Here is a 19,893-nt window from a genome sequence, read left to right as displayed (position 1 = left end):
GATATTAAAAGAAAAAAAAATCTGCAAATGTTTTTATTAAGTTCAAACAACAATTCCACCGTGAAACTGAATAAAACAAACTGCTGAGTTTTCCTGGCAAAGTTGCTTTGCAAAAATGTGAGAACGTGAAAGGGATATACGAACAGTAAACAGACCTCATTTCTTTTGTTCTTCCGTAATCTGAAAGGAAAATAAAAGTTAACTGACACGGCGAACAATTGTATTTGCTATTGTGCTACTGTAGCATTTGATTTCAAATCATAAAACCAGCTAGCTATCTTAGTGGAGTATTTGATTTAACTCACCCCATGTTATTTTCAGCCTGTGTTATTAACGGCATGTTTATTGAGTGCAGGAGATTGTCAGGTCCTGAGGAACTATGTTTGTGGCTTGGTGCAGGAGGAAGTGGTTTGAGTTCTTTGGGTACACTCTTAGGAGGCCTAGAATTTCACAAAACAAATCACTAACAGTGATCGATGTTTTATCACAATGGTAAATTGTAAACTGAGTAAGGTATTGAAAGGAAATGTTTTGTGTGAAGAAACATTCAAATTGTTGGTAATAACTAATTGCTTTTATTTCCAGACCCTTTAGAACATTCCCATGGAAATCAAGGCACAGTACTCTTTCTCCCACACAATATTGCTTCGAAGTTGGCGATCCAGCATTGTAAAGTTTCTTTCTTGACAATGCTGTTTCCAAGTCAGGTTTAAAAATCTCAAAACAAGTGCATAACTCCCTTCCAGTGAATAACTCAGCCCATGTCATAGCGGTAATGGTATGAGATGTGGTATGATAACTCAAAAGATATGCAGCTAATTTCTGATGCATGGTGCCAGGCCTTGTTACACCTTTTGAGAAGTTTTGAATGTACGTACAACCCTCTCAATTTCCTCATTTGACTGTGGGTGTTCAGGTGGAGAAGTAATATGAGTCACACCATTCTTACTCAATAATTTAGAACAATCATTTGACGTAAAAGGTGGCCCATTGTCAGAGACCAGCTCTGCAGGAAGTCCATATTGGGCAATAAAATACTGTACCATGTCAATCATCGCCATTGTATCTGTTGGTGACACAGAACCACTTCTAACCAGTTAGAATGAGAATCTAAAGTAAGTAAAAATTTCCACATTTTCAGCTCGGTGAAATTGACATGAATACAGTGCCATGGTTTTGTTGGCCGTTGGCCAGTACAAGTTTCCACAGGATTTACAGGTAAGTTGATCTGCCAGGCTTGACACTCATAAACAACATCTTCTATGTTGCTGTCTAGAGAAGGCTACACATGTGAATTCGAGCTGATCCTTTTATTCTGACTATAAGAACATAAGAAATAGGAGCAGGAGTAGGCCATACGGCCCCTTGAGCCTACTCTGCCATTCAATAAGATCATGGCTGATCTTCAACCTCAACTCCACTTTCCTGCCCTATCCCCATATCCCTTGATTCCCTTAGAGTCCAAAAATCTATCGATCTCAATCTTGAATATACTCAACGACTGAGCATCCACAGCCTTCTGGGGTAGAGAATTCCAAAGATTCACCACCTTCTGAGTGAAGAAATTCCTTCTTATCTCAGTCATAAATGGTTGACCCCTTATCCTGAGACTAGACCAGGACGACCAGCTAACAGTTCCTGGACCATACTGTTTTAGAATTTGAGTGGAATAACAACACCAAGTTCATGAAGCAAACAACTATGTTCGATCGATCATTTATCTCTGTCTACCGTATAATCATAGTCCTGATGGTAAAATGTCATCATCAGGCCAGCCATTCGCTATGTAGTACCTAAGACAGGATAGTACAAGGTTGTGTGCTGTAGCATTATGTCTGTCACTGACCGTGATGGGAAGTGAGCTCAGCTGCTCAGAAAATAATTTTTTGATGATCAAATCTTTATCAGCACATAAACCTGATGTAGGTAAGGGGACAAAAAAAATCTGCATTGACATTTGATTTTGATGGTTTAAACTTGGGTGTCATGCTGATAACTGAATAGCCCATCTTTGAATTCTCATTGAAACTAAAACCGTTATTCCTTGGTTCTCAGAGAATCTGACAGCTAAAGGCTTATGATCAGTATACTGAATGAAATGATGTCTGAATTGGCATGTATGAAATTTCTTCACTCCAAATATGAGTGGAAGGGTTCATGTTTGCTCTATGAATAATTGGTCTTGGAGGAAGTTAGGGTACGGGAGGTGAATGCTATTGGTCAGGGTGGTGAGAAATTGCAGCTACAACATCCACTCGAGAGGCATCAACAGATAAAATCAGTGGCAAATTAGGGTCATAATGTCCTGTGGTATCTTTGCAAGATCAACCAGATTTGTAAAAAATATTGCTACATGGAAACAAATGAAGCCAGGATTTTATCATGGGCATGTAACACAACTGGACTTCACAAACTGTGGTGTGAGAAAGAAACCCATCTACTTAAATGTAATTCGAGACCCAATTGAGGGACTGGTGTCATACTACTATATATAGCACGTGCTATTAAAGTCTTCAGCCGTTCAAAACTACTTTGACAGTCTTTTGACCACTTTATGTTCTTATGAAGGAGTCTAATCAATGGGTATGTGACCGCTGACCTGTTTGGAACAAAGTTCCAGAAATGACTGCAACTCTTCCACATTCATTGGAGCAGGTTTAGAAGTCATTTCTTCAACTTTCTTCTTTGATGTTATTGTTAACAAACAATAAAAGAAAAATACTCTACAGATTCTTGTAACAGCGAGCAATCGAACTATTTTAGTCACAGATCACATTCATGTAAACGCTTGAAAACTGCTGCGAGATTTTGCAGATATTCTTGCTCTGATCTTCCAGTAACTAGGAGATGATCCAAGGTGCACTGAATTTCTTGGAGACTAGCTAAAATTGTCTCCATGGTTTTTTGAAATATGTGTGGAGCAGATGCAATAGCAAAATTCAGCCTTTTTTTAAACAAATGCACATTGAGGACTTTATTATCATTGTTAAATTCTGACTTTCCTTGACATGAGTGACTGCTCTTGACATCAAGGCAGCATTTGACCGAGTGTGGCACCAAGGAGCCCTAGTAAAATTGAAGTCAATGGGAATCAGGGGGAAAACTCTCCAGTGGCTGGAGTCATACCTAGCACAAAGGAAGATGGTAGTGGTTGTTGGAGGCCAATCATCTTAGCCCCAGGACATTGCTGCAGGAGTTCCTCAGGGCAGTGTCCTTGGCCCAACCATCTTCAGCTGCTTCATCAATGACCTTTTCTCCATCATAAGGTCAGAAATGGGGATGTTCGCTGATGATTCAGTTCCATTCGCAACCCCTCAAATAATGAAGCAGTCTGTGCCCGCATGCAGCAAGACCTGGCCAACATCCAGGCTTGGGCTGATAAGTGGCAAGTAACATTCGCGCCAGACAAGTGCCAGGCAATGACCATCTCCAACAAGAGAGAGTCTAACCACCTCCCCTTGACATTCAACGGCATTACCATCGCCGAATTCCCCCACCATCAACATCCTGGGGGTCACCATTGAACTTAACTGGACCAGCCACATAAATACTGTGGCTACAAGAGCAGGTCAGAGGCTGGGTATTCTGTGCCGAGTGACTCACCGCTAAAGGCATAGCCGCTAATGGTGGGGCAAAGGAAATCAGGGTTACAAGAGAGGCCAGAATTGGAGGACCGCAGAGTTCTGAGTCAGTTGTAGGGTTGGAGGAGGTTACAGAGATAGGGAGGAGCGCGGCCATAAAGGGATTTGAATACAAGGATGAAAATTTTAATTTAGAGGCGTTGCTGGACCAGGAGTCAATCTAGATCAGCAAGCACAGGCGGCATGGGTGAATGGGACTTGGTGCGAATTATGTTACGGGCAGCAGAGTTTTGGATGAGCTGAAGTTTATGGAGGGTGGAGGATGGGAGGCCAACCAGGAGATCATTGGAAATAGTCGAATCTGGAGGTAAAGGCGTGGATGAGGGTTTCAGCAGCAGATGAATTCCGCTGATATTCTTTCCTTTAGAGCATTGTTTAACGCTCTGGGCTTAAAATCTTTTGGCTTTGTCCACTTCTTAACATTAAGGAATACCTGGTTACCCTTTGCTGTGCCAAATTTCGGACTGAATAAGGGCTTGTATTTTCCCATGAGTATGTCCGTTGGTCTTGGAGTGACGTTCTTCTTAATACTGGCCCAGTTTAACTTTAGGCTACAGAACCAATCGCGGTCCATCAATATGGGATCTTTGTCTTTAACTACAATTACAGACAATTGTTTCATCTGATTTTTGCATCTTACTTGGACTTTTATTTTTTCAAGAACTGGCAATGAGTGTCCAGAATAACTTTTCAGCAAAATTTCATTTTTTAGTAGGGCAATTTTCTGAAAATCTTCCTCATATACTTTTGATGACATAATAGTTACCACAGCCCCAGTGTCCAATTCAAGTACAAATTTAATAATTTCCATCCAGGCAGGGATCACAATTTCATGTTGCCCCTTTCCTGTTATGGAAAATGCAGTTATGACACTTCACCTTCTTATAAAAACAGGGGTCTGGATGATGATGATTTCTTTTGCCACACCTCCAACACGTTTGAATGACTGTTCACTCTGGAGCTGTTGGAGCCTATGGCCTGTAACTCACATGCCTGGCAGCAGTCTCCATCCCAAGTGCTATTTTGAGAGTTCTAGCAGACGTGAGTCTGTCTTCTACCAACAGTTTCCTCTGTACTGACATTTCCTTCAAACCACAGACAAAGCGGTGTCTTATTGCATTGTCGAGAAACCTACCATAGTCACATGTTTCAGACCATTTCCTCAGTTCTGCCACAAACTGAGAAACATTTTCATCATCCTTTTGCTTTCTCTATAACATCCCGTAATAATGAATGACATCAGCCTCAGATGTGCTTTGCCCACTCAGACTAACTCCTCATATGTTTTGTCTTAAGGCTGGGAAGGAGCAATCAGATTTTTAATTAATGTACATGTTGTAGATAGTAAGAAAAACTGTTCTCTTTTTGGCCTCTGTTGCATGTTCATTTGTCTCAAAATAAAAATGAAGTCTTTCTACATATTCACTCCAGCTCGACCTGATTTGGAACTCTTCAATTTTTATATGTAATGCCGACATGTTTAAAAAAAAAATGTCAGTGACAAGGTAGGCCACAACCTAACTAACAAACAACTAACAATCTTTTCTCCTTGTTGCCACTGTTATGTCTAAATAAACACTCAAATTGGTGGTAATAACTAACTGCTTTTATTTCCAGACCCTCTAGAACATTCCTATGGAAATCAGGACATAATAGGAAAGACATAGCAAAAGCAGAATTGGAAAGGAAACACAAACATTTTACAAAAAAATTCTCAACATGCTAGACTTCTAATTTATTTCTCCACCCGTACTTCCCTCCCATAGTGTTCGATGAAAGAAAATTGTTTGGAAAGATCCACTTCTTTATAGTATTACATTGCTGGCCCAATCTTAGGCTGACACACTTTCCCCATACTAATTGAAGTATATCATTTACTTAACAAATTAACATCGCTACCTGTTCAAATTGGAAAATTTCAAAATTTTAGAGGAATAATTTTTGAAATAACATTAATAATTCAGCTCAAAAGTCTTTACAATAGGTAAATTATGCAAATTAATCTTACTCCACAAAGTCCATTGAACCCTATATAACACAGGAGGCCATTCAACCTATCGTGTCTGTGCCAGCTCTTTGCTAGAGCAATCTACCTAATCCTACTGCCCCTGCTCATGCTCCATAACCTTGTATCTTCTTCTTTAAGTATTTTGCTACTTTTCCCTTAATAGATGCAATAGTTTGTTTCAACCACTCCCGGTGGCAAAGCGTTCCAACAACCCACTGCATAAAGAAATTTCTCCTAACTTTGCTCCTCATTCTCTTTGTGACAATATTGCATTGATAAACTCCCTCACCACTGACTCCCCAACCACAAGAAACAGTGGGGTCTAAATTTAGTATTGTTGGGCCGAAAATGGCTGCAACGATAACCAATTTAGCACGGCAGAGGCCCACGCCCAAATTGCATGGGCATTTGGTCCACTGTTAAATTGGTTGGGGCCTTTTTTTTTAAGGCAACCCTGGCAGCAGTACACTTTGTGGGCTGTACTATTTTTTTATTCATTCATGGGATGTGGGCGTCGCTGGCAAGGTCAGCATTTATTGCCCATCCCCAATTGCCCTTGAGAAGGTGGTGGTGAGCCGCCTTCTGGAACCGCTGCAGTCCGTGTGGCGATTCTCCCACAGTGCTGTTAGGAAGGGAGTTCCAGGATTTTGACTCAGCTACGATGAAGGAACGGTGATATATTTCCAAGTCGGGATCATGTGAGACTTGGAGGGGGAACGTGCAGGTGGTGTTGTTCCCATGCGCCTGCTGCTCTTGTCCTTCTAGGTGGTAGAGGTCGCGGGTTTGGGAGGTGCTGTCGAAGAAGCCTTGGCGAGTTGCTGCTGTGCATCCTGTGGATGGTACACACTGCAGCCACGGTACACCAGTGGTGAAAGGTGTGAATGTTTAGGATGATGGATGGGGTGCCAATCAAGCAGGCTGCTTTGTCCTGGATGGTGTCGAGCTTCTTTGAGTGTTGTTGGAGCTGCACTCATCCAGGCAAGTGGAGAGTATTCTATCACACTCCTGACTTGTGCCTTGTAGATGGTGGAAAGGCCTTGGGGAGTCAGGAGGTGAGTCACTTGCCGCAGAATACCCAGCCTCTGACCTGCTCTTGTAGCCACAGTATTTATGTGGCGGGTCCAGTTAAGTTTCTGGTCAATGGTGACCCCAGGATGTTGATGGTGGAGGATTCGGCGATGGTGATGCCGTTGAATGTCAAGGGGAGGTGGTTAGACTCTCTCTTGTTGGAGATGGTCATTGCCCGGCACTTGTCTGGCGCGAATGTTACTTGCCACTTATCAGCCCAAGCCTGGATGTTGTCCAGGTCTTGCTGCATGCGGGCACGGACTGCTTCATTATCTGAGGGGTTGCGAATGGAACTGAACACTGTACAATCATCAGCGAACATCCCCATTTCTGACCTTATGATGGAGGGAAGGTCATTGATGAAGCAGCTGAAGATGGTTGGGCCTAGGACTATTACTAAATTTTCAACCATTTTACTCTGGAGAAATGGGCGCATTGCATACTAATTTCTACCCCAATGAGTCTGTATGGCCCTGAGGAAAGAAACTAGATCAATTTAATCACCCAACCTCCTCGCTGGGATGAGTTAATGATTCTTATCATCTCAAGTTGAAGTAATATTTGGGATACAACATTCCATAAACTGGTCTGCCTACTTTCAATACTTAGCCTCCTCGCTCACCTTAGGCAGCTGTGGGGAGTTTTAATCTCTTGTGAGCTAAATCTAACAGTTACTTTTTGATAAGTAACGTACAGAGATCCTTGCATTGTGAATCAGTCAGAAATTCCAAACTGTGACAGGTCAAACAAACAAATTTGATGATGTTTCAATATATTTTTCACTGTGCAGTGTGAAGCAGAGTGATATTTTCTAAATATCTCTATAATGTTGGTACGTATGGTAACATATATTTGGCCCTGAAAATCCGATGGGTGGTGGGGGAGGGGTGCAGAGAATGCATCCCAGCGTAAGTCCCGGGATACGCTCACCATGATCTCCGTCACTGACCCCACTGAAGTTTGCGGCTACGGGGGCAGAGGCCCATGAGTAGTGGGGCTTTGTCAGATTGGGGAACATCTGTGGTACCCAGGCCAAAGTAGTCAGAAAGTCTGGTGCAAATCTGTCAATTTGGAGGGTGTTCCCAGGGGGCGAGGCTGCCCCATGTCTGGATGCCACTTGTAAAAAATTATTTCAGCATCTCATCTTCAGTGGTCCAGGTCCTAATCCCAGCCTGGACCCTCAGGTGGGTCCCCCATCCATCCCATTGGTGAAGTACAGCTGGTGAGACCTGGTGTACCTGCGCTGACTCTATGCCAGTTCCTCACTGAGTACCAGGGCATGAGAACTCTCTACATAGGAACCCTTTCCCCACCCCCCTTTCATTGATAGCCTTGTAGGGGTGGATGGACGCTCCGCCCCCATGGGTTATCCCATGGATACGCCGGGTCTCAGCTGCTCCGATGGACTCCTGCCAAAGTTACGGACGTGGAATTTCAACCCTTAATGTATGTATTGTAAATTGGTTTGTTGCACTTTTTATTCCCACAATCCATTGTGAATGTGAGAGCCAGGTTTTTAGCCAATGGCAGAAATCTAAAGGTTGACATGATCACCTCACATATCTGGCCCTATCAATCTTTAATGTGTTTTTCAGCAGCAAAACCAGGAAGAGGGCAACTGTGATGCTTAAAGGGTTAAGGAAGTATCCGACTGTAAAATAAACTATAGATTTTTTTAATCATTTAATAATGTAGTCTGCCATAAATCTCTCTGTATATGGTAGAATTCTGAACAAATATACTTAACTTGACATTACCTGGGTGGTGGTAGTCCTGGTTGCTGTGGGGAATAAGAACAATTGAACTGTTAGTAAGACAACAATTACAATGTAAACAATGTAACACCATCCCATCTGTTTGAGGTAAAAGGGTCCTCAATTTTTCAAAGTAATTTAAGTGCATTGAATTATAATTGTGCTTATAGCTAAACATAGGGACCAAAAATTGTAGCCCTTCTGGTGCACTCCTGCCATAACTTAGCGGGAGTGTGCCAGAATGGCCAAACATTAGGTGAGTCCAGGTGGACTAGGCCAGCAAGCATATGGGTTCTGCCTGGTGGTCTAGGCTAGGAACATGCTCTGAGACCGTGATGATTTAAGGTTGGCACAATTTCTTTTCTCCTTTCTGGGGAAGGATGTCCACGACACCACTGCCCCCCCCCCACCCACAGCTGGCCACTCCTTCCCTGCCGTTTGTAGCCTTTGGAAACAGACGGTCACCCCAAATGCATTCCTAGTGATGTGAGCACCTGCCACTGATTTGCTAGTAAAGGGACCTCCCCTGACCCTGCAAACTTTGGCAGGATCATCGGCGATGGTCCCAGGTGGGTGCATCCTAACACTTTCCTAAGAGTCATCCGCCCCCATCCCCATGGATTTTCAGCTCCACAGATTTCTCCAAAGACTTCCAGAATATTAAGAACAGAAGAAAGTATGGGATGACAAAAGGCCATTAGGTCCATCAACCCTGCTGCTTCCACAGACCATGTACAGCCTACCCTATTGTGAACTTCATTGTACTCATTTACTCTCCTGAGGCATATTCTCTTAAATAATCCCTGGTCCCCAACAGTATCAAGCAAAATTCTAGGGAAAAGTTTTCTAATCTCACATGAAGCTTGTCAACTGTAAACATATGCTCTCTAACTCTGTGCTCACAGTCAAAGTCAAATTATGTGCTCATATTTATATAATCTGTGGCTCTCACTATTTTAAAGATAGAGCAAAAAGATCAAAAGAACAAAAGGCACTTTAACTATTAACAAACTCAATAAATGCAGTTTCTGTGGAATTTCTGGAATCCAAAAAGTATCTAAACTATTTCAGTGGAATTGGGATTAAATTAGTGTAGCACACTACCATATCATAAGACATCCAGGAGGTCTCCATTTTCTGATTGAATTTCCACTGTGATGTAGCAAATTGGAAGTGATGCCTTGCTTTTAAGTCAAGTGGCTGAATGTTAAAAGTTAATGTGCCAATTGTCCTTTCCTTCCTCATTTTGCTCGATAGCCTACTATCTCTTTATCCAACCACTTTTATCCAGGGGGCAGAAACCAGGCAGGTAGGCGGTTAAAATGCCCAGAGTTACTTACCCACCCTGGGGCAGCTTCTTGATTGTCTATCGTAGTTACGGTGTGAGATTGGCTGAAGCCTGGAGAAATGGCATAAAAGGCCTTTTTCAGCCATTTACGCTGTTTCTCCGGGGGTTCCGGTGACCTGCCGTCAGAGAAACCCGCCGGAAATTCCAGACATCAGATCGCTCATCCAATGCTTATTGTCCAAATTAGTTAGTTTACTTCCACCTTGTTTATACCTTCCACCACATACATAATTACCCAAGAAATGCAGTGAAACTGAAAGCCTGAAGCTGAAGATTGGATTCCTTCTGGAGTATTGTGAGTAATGAAAGATCGATCGACTTATCAGTCCCTAAGTACATGAAGCAGGAAAGCCTAATTAGATTGGCTAGTCAAAGCTGGATATCTGGAGAAAACCGTATTATGAAAAGAAGTAGAAGGAATAAGAACAGCGGAAGAGCAAGAAAAAATAACAACTTGTAATTATAAAATTGGAATATGATCGGAAGCAATCTAAGATTATAGAAATCAAGGCAAGGAGGAGGTATGATACAGTTGTCAGAAAAGGAATTAAACTGCAGACATGTGATGGGCACTTCGGATAGGGAGATGATAGCAGTAACAAGAGAGGTATAATAGAAAGAGGATTTCCAAGTGATTCACAGATGATTTCAGGATTTAGCCTAGTAATGTTTCTCATCATAGAACAGTCTATTGCTTTAATTATTTATTATGAATTATTTGCAAGTAAGCATGTGGACATGATTTGGTGTACTCAAAGTATTTTCAACAACAAAGAGGCAATTAACTGTACTGAAGGGTAGAAGACTTGCAAACTGGTTAGCATTTACTATCACAGTAAGCCATACGTAGTTCAATTTGAAAATTAAGGAACCGATGGCAAAATGAGAATGATAGGTTAGGGTAAAAAAGCAGAAAGTGACATTCAGGTTACACATGGAGAGTGCAGCTAAAATGATTGGCAGTGACATTTGATCTCGGGATCTGGATTATAAAGGAGTGAGTGAAGTGACCAATCTGGCCTTTTTTATATGTTCCAAGACTTTTAGCAAGCTGGCTACAAAACATAAAACAGAGTATAGGGGTTAAGGGTAGCTACTCACACTGGCAAAAGGTTGGAAGTGATGTCCCACAGGGATCGGTGTTGCGACCACTGTTATTCACAACTTACATTAACGATTTGGACATGGGAATAAGAACACAAGAAATAGGAGCAGGAGTGGGCCATACAGCCCCTCGAGCCTGCTCCACCATTCAATAAGATCATGGCTGGTCTTCAACCTCAACTCCACTTTCCTGCCCGACCCCCATATCCCTTGATTCCATTAGAGTCCAAAAATCTATTGATCTCAGTCTTGAATATACTCAATGACTGAGCATCCACAGCCCTCTGGGGTAGACAATTCGAAATATTTACAACCCTCTGAGTGAAGAAATTTCTCCTCATCTCAGTCCTAAATGGCCGACCCCTTATCTTGAGACTATGCCCCCTAGTTCTAGACTCTCCAGCCAGGGGAAACAGCCTCTCAGCATCTACCCTGTCAAGCCCTCTCAGAATCTAATATGTTTCAATGAGATCACCTCTCATTCTTCTAAGCTGCAGAAAGCATAGGCCCATTCTACTCAATCTCTCCTCATAGGACAATTCTCTCATCCCAGGAATCAATCTAGTGAACCTTCGTTGCACCGCCTCTGAGGTAAGTATATCCTTCCTTAGATAAGGAGACCAAAACTGTACTCAGTACTCCAGGTGTAATTTCACCAAAGCCCTGTACAGCAAGACTTCCTTACTCATATATTCCAACCCCTTTGCAATAAATGCTAACATACCATTTGCCTTCCTTATTGCTTGCTGTACCTGCACATTAACTTTATGTGTTTCATGTACAAGGACACCCAAATCCCTCTCTTTATTTTGCTTTCTTTAACTGATTTTATATTGAATTAACTGTTGTAGCTTTCACTTCCTGGTTTTGACTCTGTGCGGCTTGTCAAGAATGCTTGAAGCTGATTAAATCGAAAGTACAATTTCAATATTTGCAGACGACACCAAATTGGGGGTTATAGTGAATACAAAGGAAGAATGCGTCAAAATGCAAGAAGACAATGGCCCGGAAATTGCGTTGAGCGGCAAAAGAACGTCACCCGCTGCTCGTTAGTTATAAACTCACCCACAAACTATTTGCGGGCTTTAGTGTGGGAACTTCCTCTAATGGTGAGCTGCAAAAAGTGCAGCATCCTCTCCCGGGCATCAGTGAGCTGTGTGAGTGGGGAAAGGATCACTGTCTCCCCTCAATCAATCAGCTTGAAGTATACTTGACAAGCCGCGCAGAGTCAGAACCAGGAAGTGAAAGCTAGTGAGGGTAAGAAATTTCCAATTAAAAGACAGAGATAAAAGAGACATAAAAAAAGTTTTTAAAATTCTTTTAATTTTTTAAATTTTTTTATTAGTAACAGGAGCCCACATTTTTAAAAGTTAATTTTCAGTGCCAATGAGGTTGTTTGGCAGTCATTAAGACTTATCATGCTGTTTAAAGTTAGTTTAGACCTAAAAAACCCAGCGTACCTTTTTATGGAGAGATTAGTTCATTTCCGGAGGAGAGCAAATTTGTGCTGGTCCATTCATTCTGCTAGTGAGCTGTCCTTCCTGCACAGCTTTCAAATGAGCAGGGCAAATGCTAGAGAAATTTCTGAATTTCCACATTTCACTGCGCATGTGCGCTCACTGGAACTTGCTCTTCCATTTCCCCTGAAATAACGGTGAGCCCTATTAGCATCGCCGTTATTTTATGAGCAATTTCTGGGCCATTAATAAATGTGCAGAATGGGTGTGTAATTGGCAAATGAATTTCAATATAGATAAGTGTGAGGTGGTACATTTTGGTAGGAAGAATAAGGAGGCGACATACTGCTTGGATAATAAGTCTAAATGGGATAGAGGAGCAAAGGGACATGGTACAGATACACAAAGCACTAAAAGTAGCGACGCAGATTAATAAATCCATAAAAAAGGCAAATCATTTCTAGAGGGATAGAATTGAAAAGCAGAGAAGTTATGTTAAACTTGTATAGAACCTTGGTTAGACCACACTGGGTGTACTGTGCACAGTTCTGGTCTCCATATTATATAAAAAGATATAGAAGCATTGGAGAAGGTGCAAAAAAGATTCACAAGAACGATAAAAGAACTGAGAGGATATACTTATCAGGAAAGGCTGAACAGGCTGGGGCTCTTTTCTCTAGAAAAGAGAAGACTAAGGGGTGACCTGATAGAGGTCTTTAAGATATTGAAAGGGTTTGATAGGGTAGATGTAGAGAAAATGTTTCCACTTGTGGGGGAGTCCAAAACTAGAAGTCATAAATATATGATAGTCACTAATAAGTCCAATAAAGAATTCAGCAGAAACTTCTTTACCCAGAGAGTGATAAGAATGTGGAATGCATTACCACAAAGAGTAGTTGAGGCAAATAGCATGGATACATTTAAGGGGAAACTACATAAGCACATGAGGGAAAAGGAATAGGGTATGCTAATAGGGTTAGATGAAGTAGAGAGGAAGGAGGCTCGTGTGGAGCATAAACACCAGCATAGACCAGTTGGGCCGAATGGCCTGTTTCTGTGCTGTAGACTCAATTTAACTCTATAGATCAACAAAGCAACTGACTATTGAAGACTATCAAAAGAAAAGTTAAAAGGGCTGAGTTAGTGCTAGAGGCAGGGGACCCCACTGTTAGTTGCTGATCCTGGGAAATCCATCCATAATAGATGGTAAATTGTGGACAGCAATGTGCAAGGTAGTGCAAAGTTGAAAAATTACTCCAAGTGTACAAGCAAAAAATAATACACTATGGTATAACTGACATAAACAAAGTGTATATTTTCTTGGATTGATTTATTGAATGAAAGATTAGAAGTATTCTTACCTTGTAATCAAGAATGGGACTTTTTTCTGATAAATAGAAACAAGAATTGATATCAAACAGTATCAGTTTGATGACTATTTCTTAGTATATCAGCTGAAAAATGAATTCTTTGAATATCTACGAATGAATATCTAATTTACAATGAGGTTATCAAGACTACCCCTTGATAACTCATTGGTTAAACGTACATATTTATATGCAAAAATGTGTCATGATGTTAAATAGTGTCACAATATGAGTACCTCATTTGACAACACCTGTTTCAACTACGATGTAATACGAACACAAAAGCCTAGATTTTGAGCATGTGGACATGATTGATGTACTTAAAAGTATTTTTAACAACAAAGAGGCAATTAACTATACTTGCAGACTGGTTGGCATTTACCATCTCAGTAAGCTATGTCTAGTTCAATTTGAAAATTAAGAAATCGATTGCAAAATGAGAATGACTGTTTTTCATTTTGAGAAGTAGAATTAGCCTCATTAGAATATTATGGATGAGTTCCAGGTGTCAGAAATGCTTCTAATTGGGGGCTCTCCTGTTGGGGGTGGGGTGGGGTGAAATTCTATGCTGCTGCAAGATTTAAAGTCCTGCAGCAGCTTAAGGGTGCAGATATTGTGTTCCTTCAATTTGACAGTGAAGCAACATCTGGAGAAGATAACAAATTAAGAAGGAATGCAGGAGCCAGAGAGCAGCCAAGTTTTTTTCTCAGAGTTGTAGAAGTCCTTCTAGAAAAAGTAAAACTGGGGTGGGGGAGTTGGGGGGGGGTGAGGTCATCTTTGACATAGACAGACCTGGACCTTCAAGGAGAGCTGCCAACATGATCACTGCATGTAGTGGAAATAGTGCAGCAAGAAGGTTAATGACCTTACTAAGGGTTCCGATGAAAGGTCATCGACCTGAAACGTTGGCCTCGATTTTAACCCCCCCTCTCCCAACAACTGGCAGAGAAAGGTCAAGGCGAGGGGTTAAAATCTTGAAATATTAACGGCGTTGATTCAGGCCATTGACGAGGCTCCCACTAAAAGCAGCCAGGTGCCAATTTAAGAGCAAAAGTTGCAACCCGATGATGCCATCAGTGCCGAGAGGAAATATTAATGTCAAGGCAGGAGCAGTCCCACTCTGTCTGCTGCCCGGCAGCAGAACCAAGGTGGGAGGAATCGACTGGCCAGAAGAGGCCAAGGTAAGTTTTAAAAATTTCTGTCTCTTTAAACTGCTTGTGGTTCAAGAGGTGCAGGAGTTCTCCCCCCAGGCCCCTTAAGGAATCCCTGGGCCTCCTAAGCCGTGACATCCCCCCCGATCACGGGGGAACCCCACCACCCAAATCGATCGCCGATACACGATCACCTTGGAACCCCCTCCTTCCCCCACTGACAGACGGGGACCGTTCTCACGGGTCTCATGGCCTCCTGCCCCCAAATTTCCACTCCTGCATGCTGGCCAGGTAGTGAATCTGGCCGGGTATTGGGAGGGACTCCGGGAAGTTTTATTTAAATGAGGCCCTGCCGTTAAGATGGGTCGGGCCTCCACGTCCCCGGACTCTCTGGTGCACCGCCCGCTATCGGGCTCACGTGCAACCTTCTCGCCCCCCCACCCCCCGTAAAAATTGAGGCTGCTAACTCTGTTTCTCTCTCCACAGATGCTGCCTGACCCGCTGAGTGTTTCCAGCATTTTCTGTTTTTATTTTAGATTTCCAGCATTCACAGTATTTTGATTTTGTAATGACCTTACTAGGTCAAGCAAAGTAAGGGAAACCACCCAGACCTCCCATTAATACACCTCTCCTGATTGACTTCAATGGAAACTAAAATCGGGAGAGGTGTTTAACGGGTGGCCGAGCCGATATCGCCCATTTTACACTAGTGTCCAAAGTCAAAATTACCCCCCATGTATCTAATGATTCCAACCACATTGACAATTTTACCTTAAAATAAATTGCCAGTAAAATTTTGTAATTAGGTATTGCTCCTTACCAAACTTATTGGGGCCGATTTTCTGAGTTTGTGTTTCTGATGGGGAGCCTTGCTCGCCGGGTGCACCAGTCATTAATTGTCAGGCGCACTGCCTACAATTAAAATGAATGGACTGAAAGTCCAAGGGCAACATGTTCACAATTTCCCAATATACAAGGCTGGCAGACGGGGCTGCACCTGGAAAATTGGCCTCAATTTTGTTCATTTTTGGCTATTTTTAGTGTTGCCAATTTGTCGATCATGACTTTTAACTGTTGTAGAACAAGCCATAGTTTGTCAGCAGGAGCAGCAACGCAGAAACTGAAGGTAAATATTTTCTACTTTCCCCTCATTTATTGTACATTACTTCATCTTTTCCCTTTAGTTTGCCTTCAAAGATTACCGATTTATCTTGTTTGTTTTTACTCCAGTCTTTAAAACTAGCAGAGATCTGTGATTTATGTTGCACAATCGGTTGCACATTTTAGAGTCAGATTGCTTTTCAAACAGGCATTTCTGTTTTTTAACTCAGCAATCCACACACTATGGAGCCGATTTTAATAACCCTCCCCATGCCCAACGCGAATGGGGTGTGCGGCGGGGGGGGGGTTGAAAATATCAGCAGCGTGGCATGCACCTTGTCCAAATCGCACTCTCGCCCTGCGCCATTTCAACAGGCATGTTTGGGGTGGTGTCAATGACCTTTGCACCTGGTAAGAGAGGGACTCATTGAAATGCAAAAGTAGGGGTCTGATGATGTCATTCAGAACCGATGAAATTTTAACCCGCAGTCACCCATTCGGTGTCCGGTGTTGGTCTTGCCGAGGAAACCTGGCGCCAAGCAGGAGCAGACTCAGAATAGTGCTAACAAAGTAATGAGGCCTGGGAGATAAAATGGCCACATGCCCACGAATCGATGCGAGCCTGCCGCTGGCCCTGCTGGCCCCGCACTCGCCTCTCGTATAGGTTTTGGTTCATTCATGGTATGATTTGATAACATTTAAAGATATATTTAAATATATATTTAAAGATATATGTGCAGCATCACAAATAATTTTGTTTCTTGTATTTATGAAGATATAAATTTATCTTAAGACCTTTCCAAGGCCACTTAATTGCATTGAATTCACTTCAAGTATATTTACATGGGAATGAATGGATCTTGCTCACTGAAGTATTTAAATGACCATGATTTTATCTATTCAAGCTACACTACCCATTGTAATAATGTGACATCCCCAGTATTATACAAACACTCCAAGATAAGGCCCTACCATGGCCTTATCCTGACATAATCATCTGTAAAAAAACAGTTTTGAACCTAAGGGGTAGAAAGTGGACCACGATGCATCCATTTTACGGGTGTAAAATGGGTACAACGAGGGCCAGCTTCGGGGACCAACATCCTGTGCCCAAAGGACGCCTGAAAGACATCCGACCTGATTTTGGTATCCCAGGCGACTGCCCAAAACAAGCGTTAGGCCCCTTATATATGTAAATGAGGAGGCCTAAAACACTAAGTTCAATATTGCAGAGCGAAGCAAGAGGGATTCTTAAGCGGTCACTAAGCAAAATTATTTTAGAAATTGTTGCTGTGTAGCCAGGAGCAGCAGGAAGTGCTCCACCAACTCCACAGTATCCCAATCCCTCCCCCTCCCCCTCCGCCATTGCTGCTTCGCCATCTCTCACCTGGAACCTATCCTCGGGCTGCTGCCGACGAGGTAAGCAGCCATATCTTTTATTTCTTCAATGTCCTTTATTTCTTTACTGCTATCTTTTATTACTTGACCGAGATGATCTGTCACATCATCAAGCAATTAGTCCACTGATACTTCACCTCTCTGTTTACCTGTTTATTTTTTAAAATATATTTTTCCCTCCCCTCCCCGTTCTTCTGATCCTGTAAATAGGTTTGTCTGTCATTTATTTTTCAGCTGTGAAGATGAATACTAACCTAGAGCACTCTGATTGGTTTCTCTCCACAGATGCTGGCTAATCTTTGGCATGTTTCTGACTTTTCCTGTTTTGGTTTCAGATTTTCAGCATTTGCAATATTTTGCTTTTTACAGATGGGGTAAGCTGTACTCACCTGTCAATCATCTCTCAATCGGACACAGCTCATCGGGTACATTTATATTACAACTGAAGTGTCAGTTTGAAGCGCCCTCACTTCACACAATTGTAAGGAGAGATTTTCTGAGTTGCAACATCTATCCCTTTAGTGTCAATGCAGCCAGAATCTGGAGTCAGGTCAAACCTGACCCAACAAGACTGAGGCAGAGTGACACTCCTTGGAGGGTAGAATCTCACCCCACTTCGTATTTGGAGTCAGTTTGGGCCTTAACCGTTGTTTTATACTGCACAGCTGTATGGTGCAAAGCTGAAATGGTTTTGCACAAACATTAAACGTAGTGTAAATTCATTCTTTGAATCCCACTATGCCAGTGGAACAGGACTCCTACCCACCTGCAACCAAGGACACGTACCCTGTTGCAAATTGCAGGGTTGGGGTCATTTCCATAGTGGGGATGGGCGGCTCACGCCTTTATAGGCACAACAAAGGTAGCTACCCCGACTGCTGGGTAGATATATGGAGCGGCACCACTGCACTCCGATGGTAGGCTCTGAGGCTGAAGGTACAATATAGATTTTATTCTTAAGAGACACATTGCCATCCATTTTAAGGTAATCGAGGCCCTTTGCCGGCAAAACTTTTTGGGACCTTAGTAAGGACCAATACGGGACCTACGCCTGCTGTCAGCTGACAGAGGTCTCACTGGGCCTATTGGTGTTGTGCTGGGCAGAATTCTCAGGGTTGCCCGAGAATGCTCCCAGGCTTGACCCTCCCAAAGCAGTGGTTTGACATGGGGTGGGGGGCAAGGCAGAGAACTCGCCCATTCCCTCTCTCTATCTGGAATTTGGGCTGGTTTGTACATCGGGTGGAAATCCAGCGGATTCGGGTTCAGCCCCTTATTGTAGGCTCCTGCGAGCAATCCACCCAAATCCACCCTTCGAACCCGACCAGAAGTTTGGGCCTTAATGTTCAAGTAGAATTTTCTTGCCCCTCCTGTGACCCTTTCATATAGTATTATGATTTATGATGTTTCTTTTTAACATGAAAGTTCAAATTCTCCTAAATAGCACAATGGAAACTACAATCCATAGATTTTCTGTCTTCTTTTTGAAATGTGACCTTTTACGGTTTAATGTTAACAAATTAATCAAATACCTGAAACCTGGAAAGGGACTTTTACAGACTTGAATGGTTTTACAGTTCTGTCAACAGCTGGGCCTGAGGAAAAACAAAAACATCTGGATGACTGGAATGGTTCTGTCACATTCTTCTGTATTTGCTTTTCATTAATCATAGTACACCTAATGAAATATTAATGAAATATCTCCGAGCATGGTGGCTGTGAGCCTATTCTTTTGGGAGTGATGTACATAAATAATCTTTTCTGTTAATGGTCAAAATAAGCTAAGTTGCATAGAGTTATATCATATCACTGACATTAAAATGGCAGAAACTAAATTAATAGAGAGTTAATGATCAAGTAATGATAATTTTCCATGTAAATTGTTTCAGTGCCAATTTTGGTGAAATACCAAGCTAATTGTTTTAGCGACTCCATTTTATAAAATTACTTTAATGTACAGTAGACCATACAAGGTACATTGTTTATCATTAAAAGATGGGGGCAGGTCTGATGGGGATTGTCTACTGTATATTGAATGAACCAATCTAATCCCAAAAGTGCAACTGCATATTTTACATAGAGGCCCTACACAATGTCACGTCAAATTACTACAATGCCTAGAACCATTCTGAAGAAAATTGTTTGATAGCTGAATACAGCAGTAGGCATCAAACTGGGACTGAGAAACAAACTACAAAAAGTGGAACTGATGATCCAAAGCCTAGGGTGAGCGCAGAATTCCTGAAGAGAGTAGACCTATTTACTGAGGGTGGGAGGCAAAACGCTTAGTAAGTTTGTAAAGGTGCTCCTGCGGCATTACCTTGAGCAGTGAAACCTCTGTGACTGTTGGAACCCTGCTTCTCTCTTTGCATCTAGAAAGTAAAACGCAGGTTAGAAATATGGCAGCAAATCAAAACATCGAGGAGAACAAAGTAAATCCGACTGTAAAGGGTACTTGCATTTTGTAATTTGCATTCTAGCAAGTTAAAATATTATGCT

The 19,893-nt window shown here is 42.2% G+C and overlaps 1 protein-coding gene across 9 annotated transcripts in view; it reads right to left on the bottom strand.

Moving 5' to 3' along the window:
• LOC137324931 (cytokine-dependent hematopoietic cell linker) overlaps window positions 1–19,893 on the bottom strand; it is a 134,161-nt gene that overhangs the window by 9,874 nt on the left and 104,394 nt on the right. For 6 of the 9 annotated variants that reach the window (XM_067989630.1, XM_067989623.1, XM_067989682.1 and 3 more), the window contains 6 exons: window positions 19,715–19,766; window positions 18,927–18,989; window positions 13,742–13,767; window positions 8,475–8,497; window positions 306–440; window positions 156–180 (listed from right to left, as the gene is read on the bottom strand). In XM_067989630.1, the coding sequence (XP_067845731.1) occupies window positions 156–180; window positions 306–440; window positions 8,475–8,497; window positions 13,742–13,767; window positions 18,927–18,989; window positions 19,715–19,766 (324 nt within the window). The remainder of the gene's footprint in view (window positions 1–155; window positions 181–305; window positions 441–8,474; window positions 8,498–13,741; window positions 13,768–18,926; window positions 18,990–19,714; window positions 19,767–19,893) is intronic. The other 3 variants (XM_067989665.1, XM_067989652.1, XM_067989637.1) reach the window with 2 other exon arrangements.

This window comes from Heptranchias perlo, chromosome 1 (assembly GCF_035084215.1).
Source record: "Heptranchias perlo isolate sHepPer1 chromosome 1, sHepPer1.hap1, whole genome shotgun sequence".
NCBI lineage: Eukaryota > Metazoa > Chordata > Chondrichthyes > Hexanchiformes > Hexanchidae > Heptranchias > Heptranchias perlo.
This window is presented reverse-complemented; position numbering and strand designations above follow the sequence as displayed.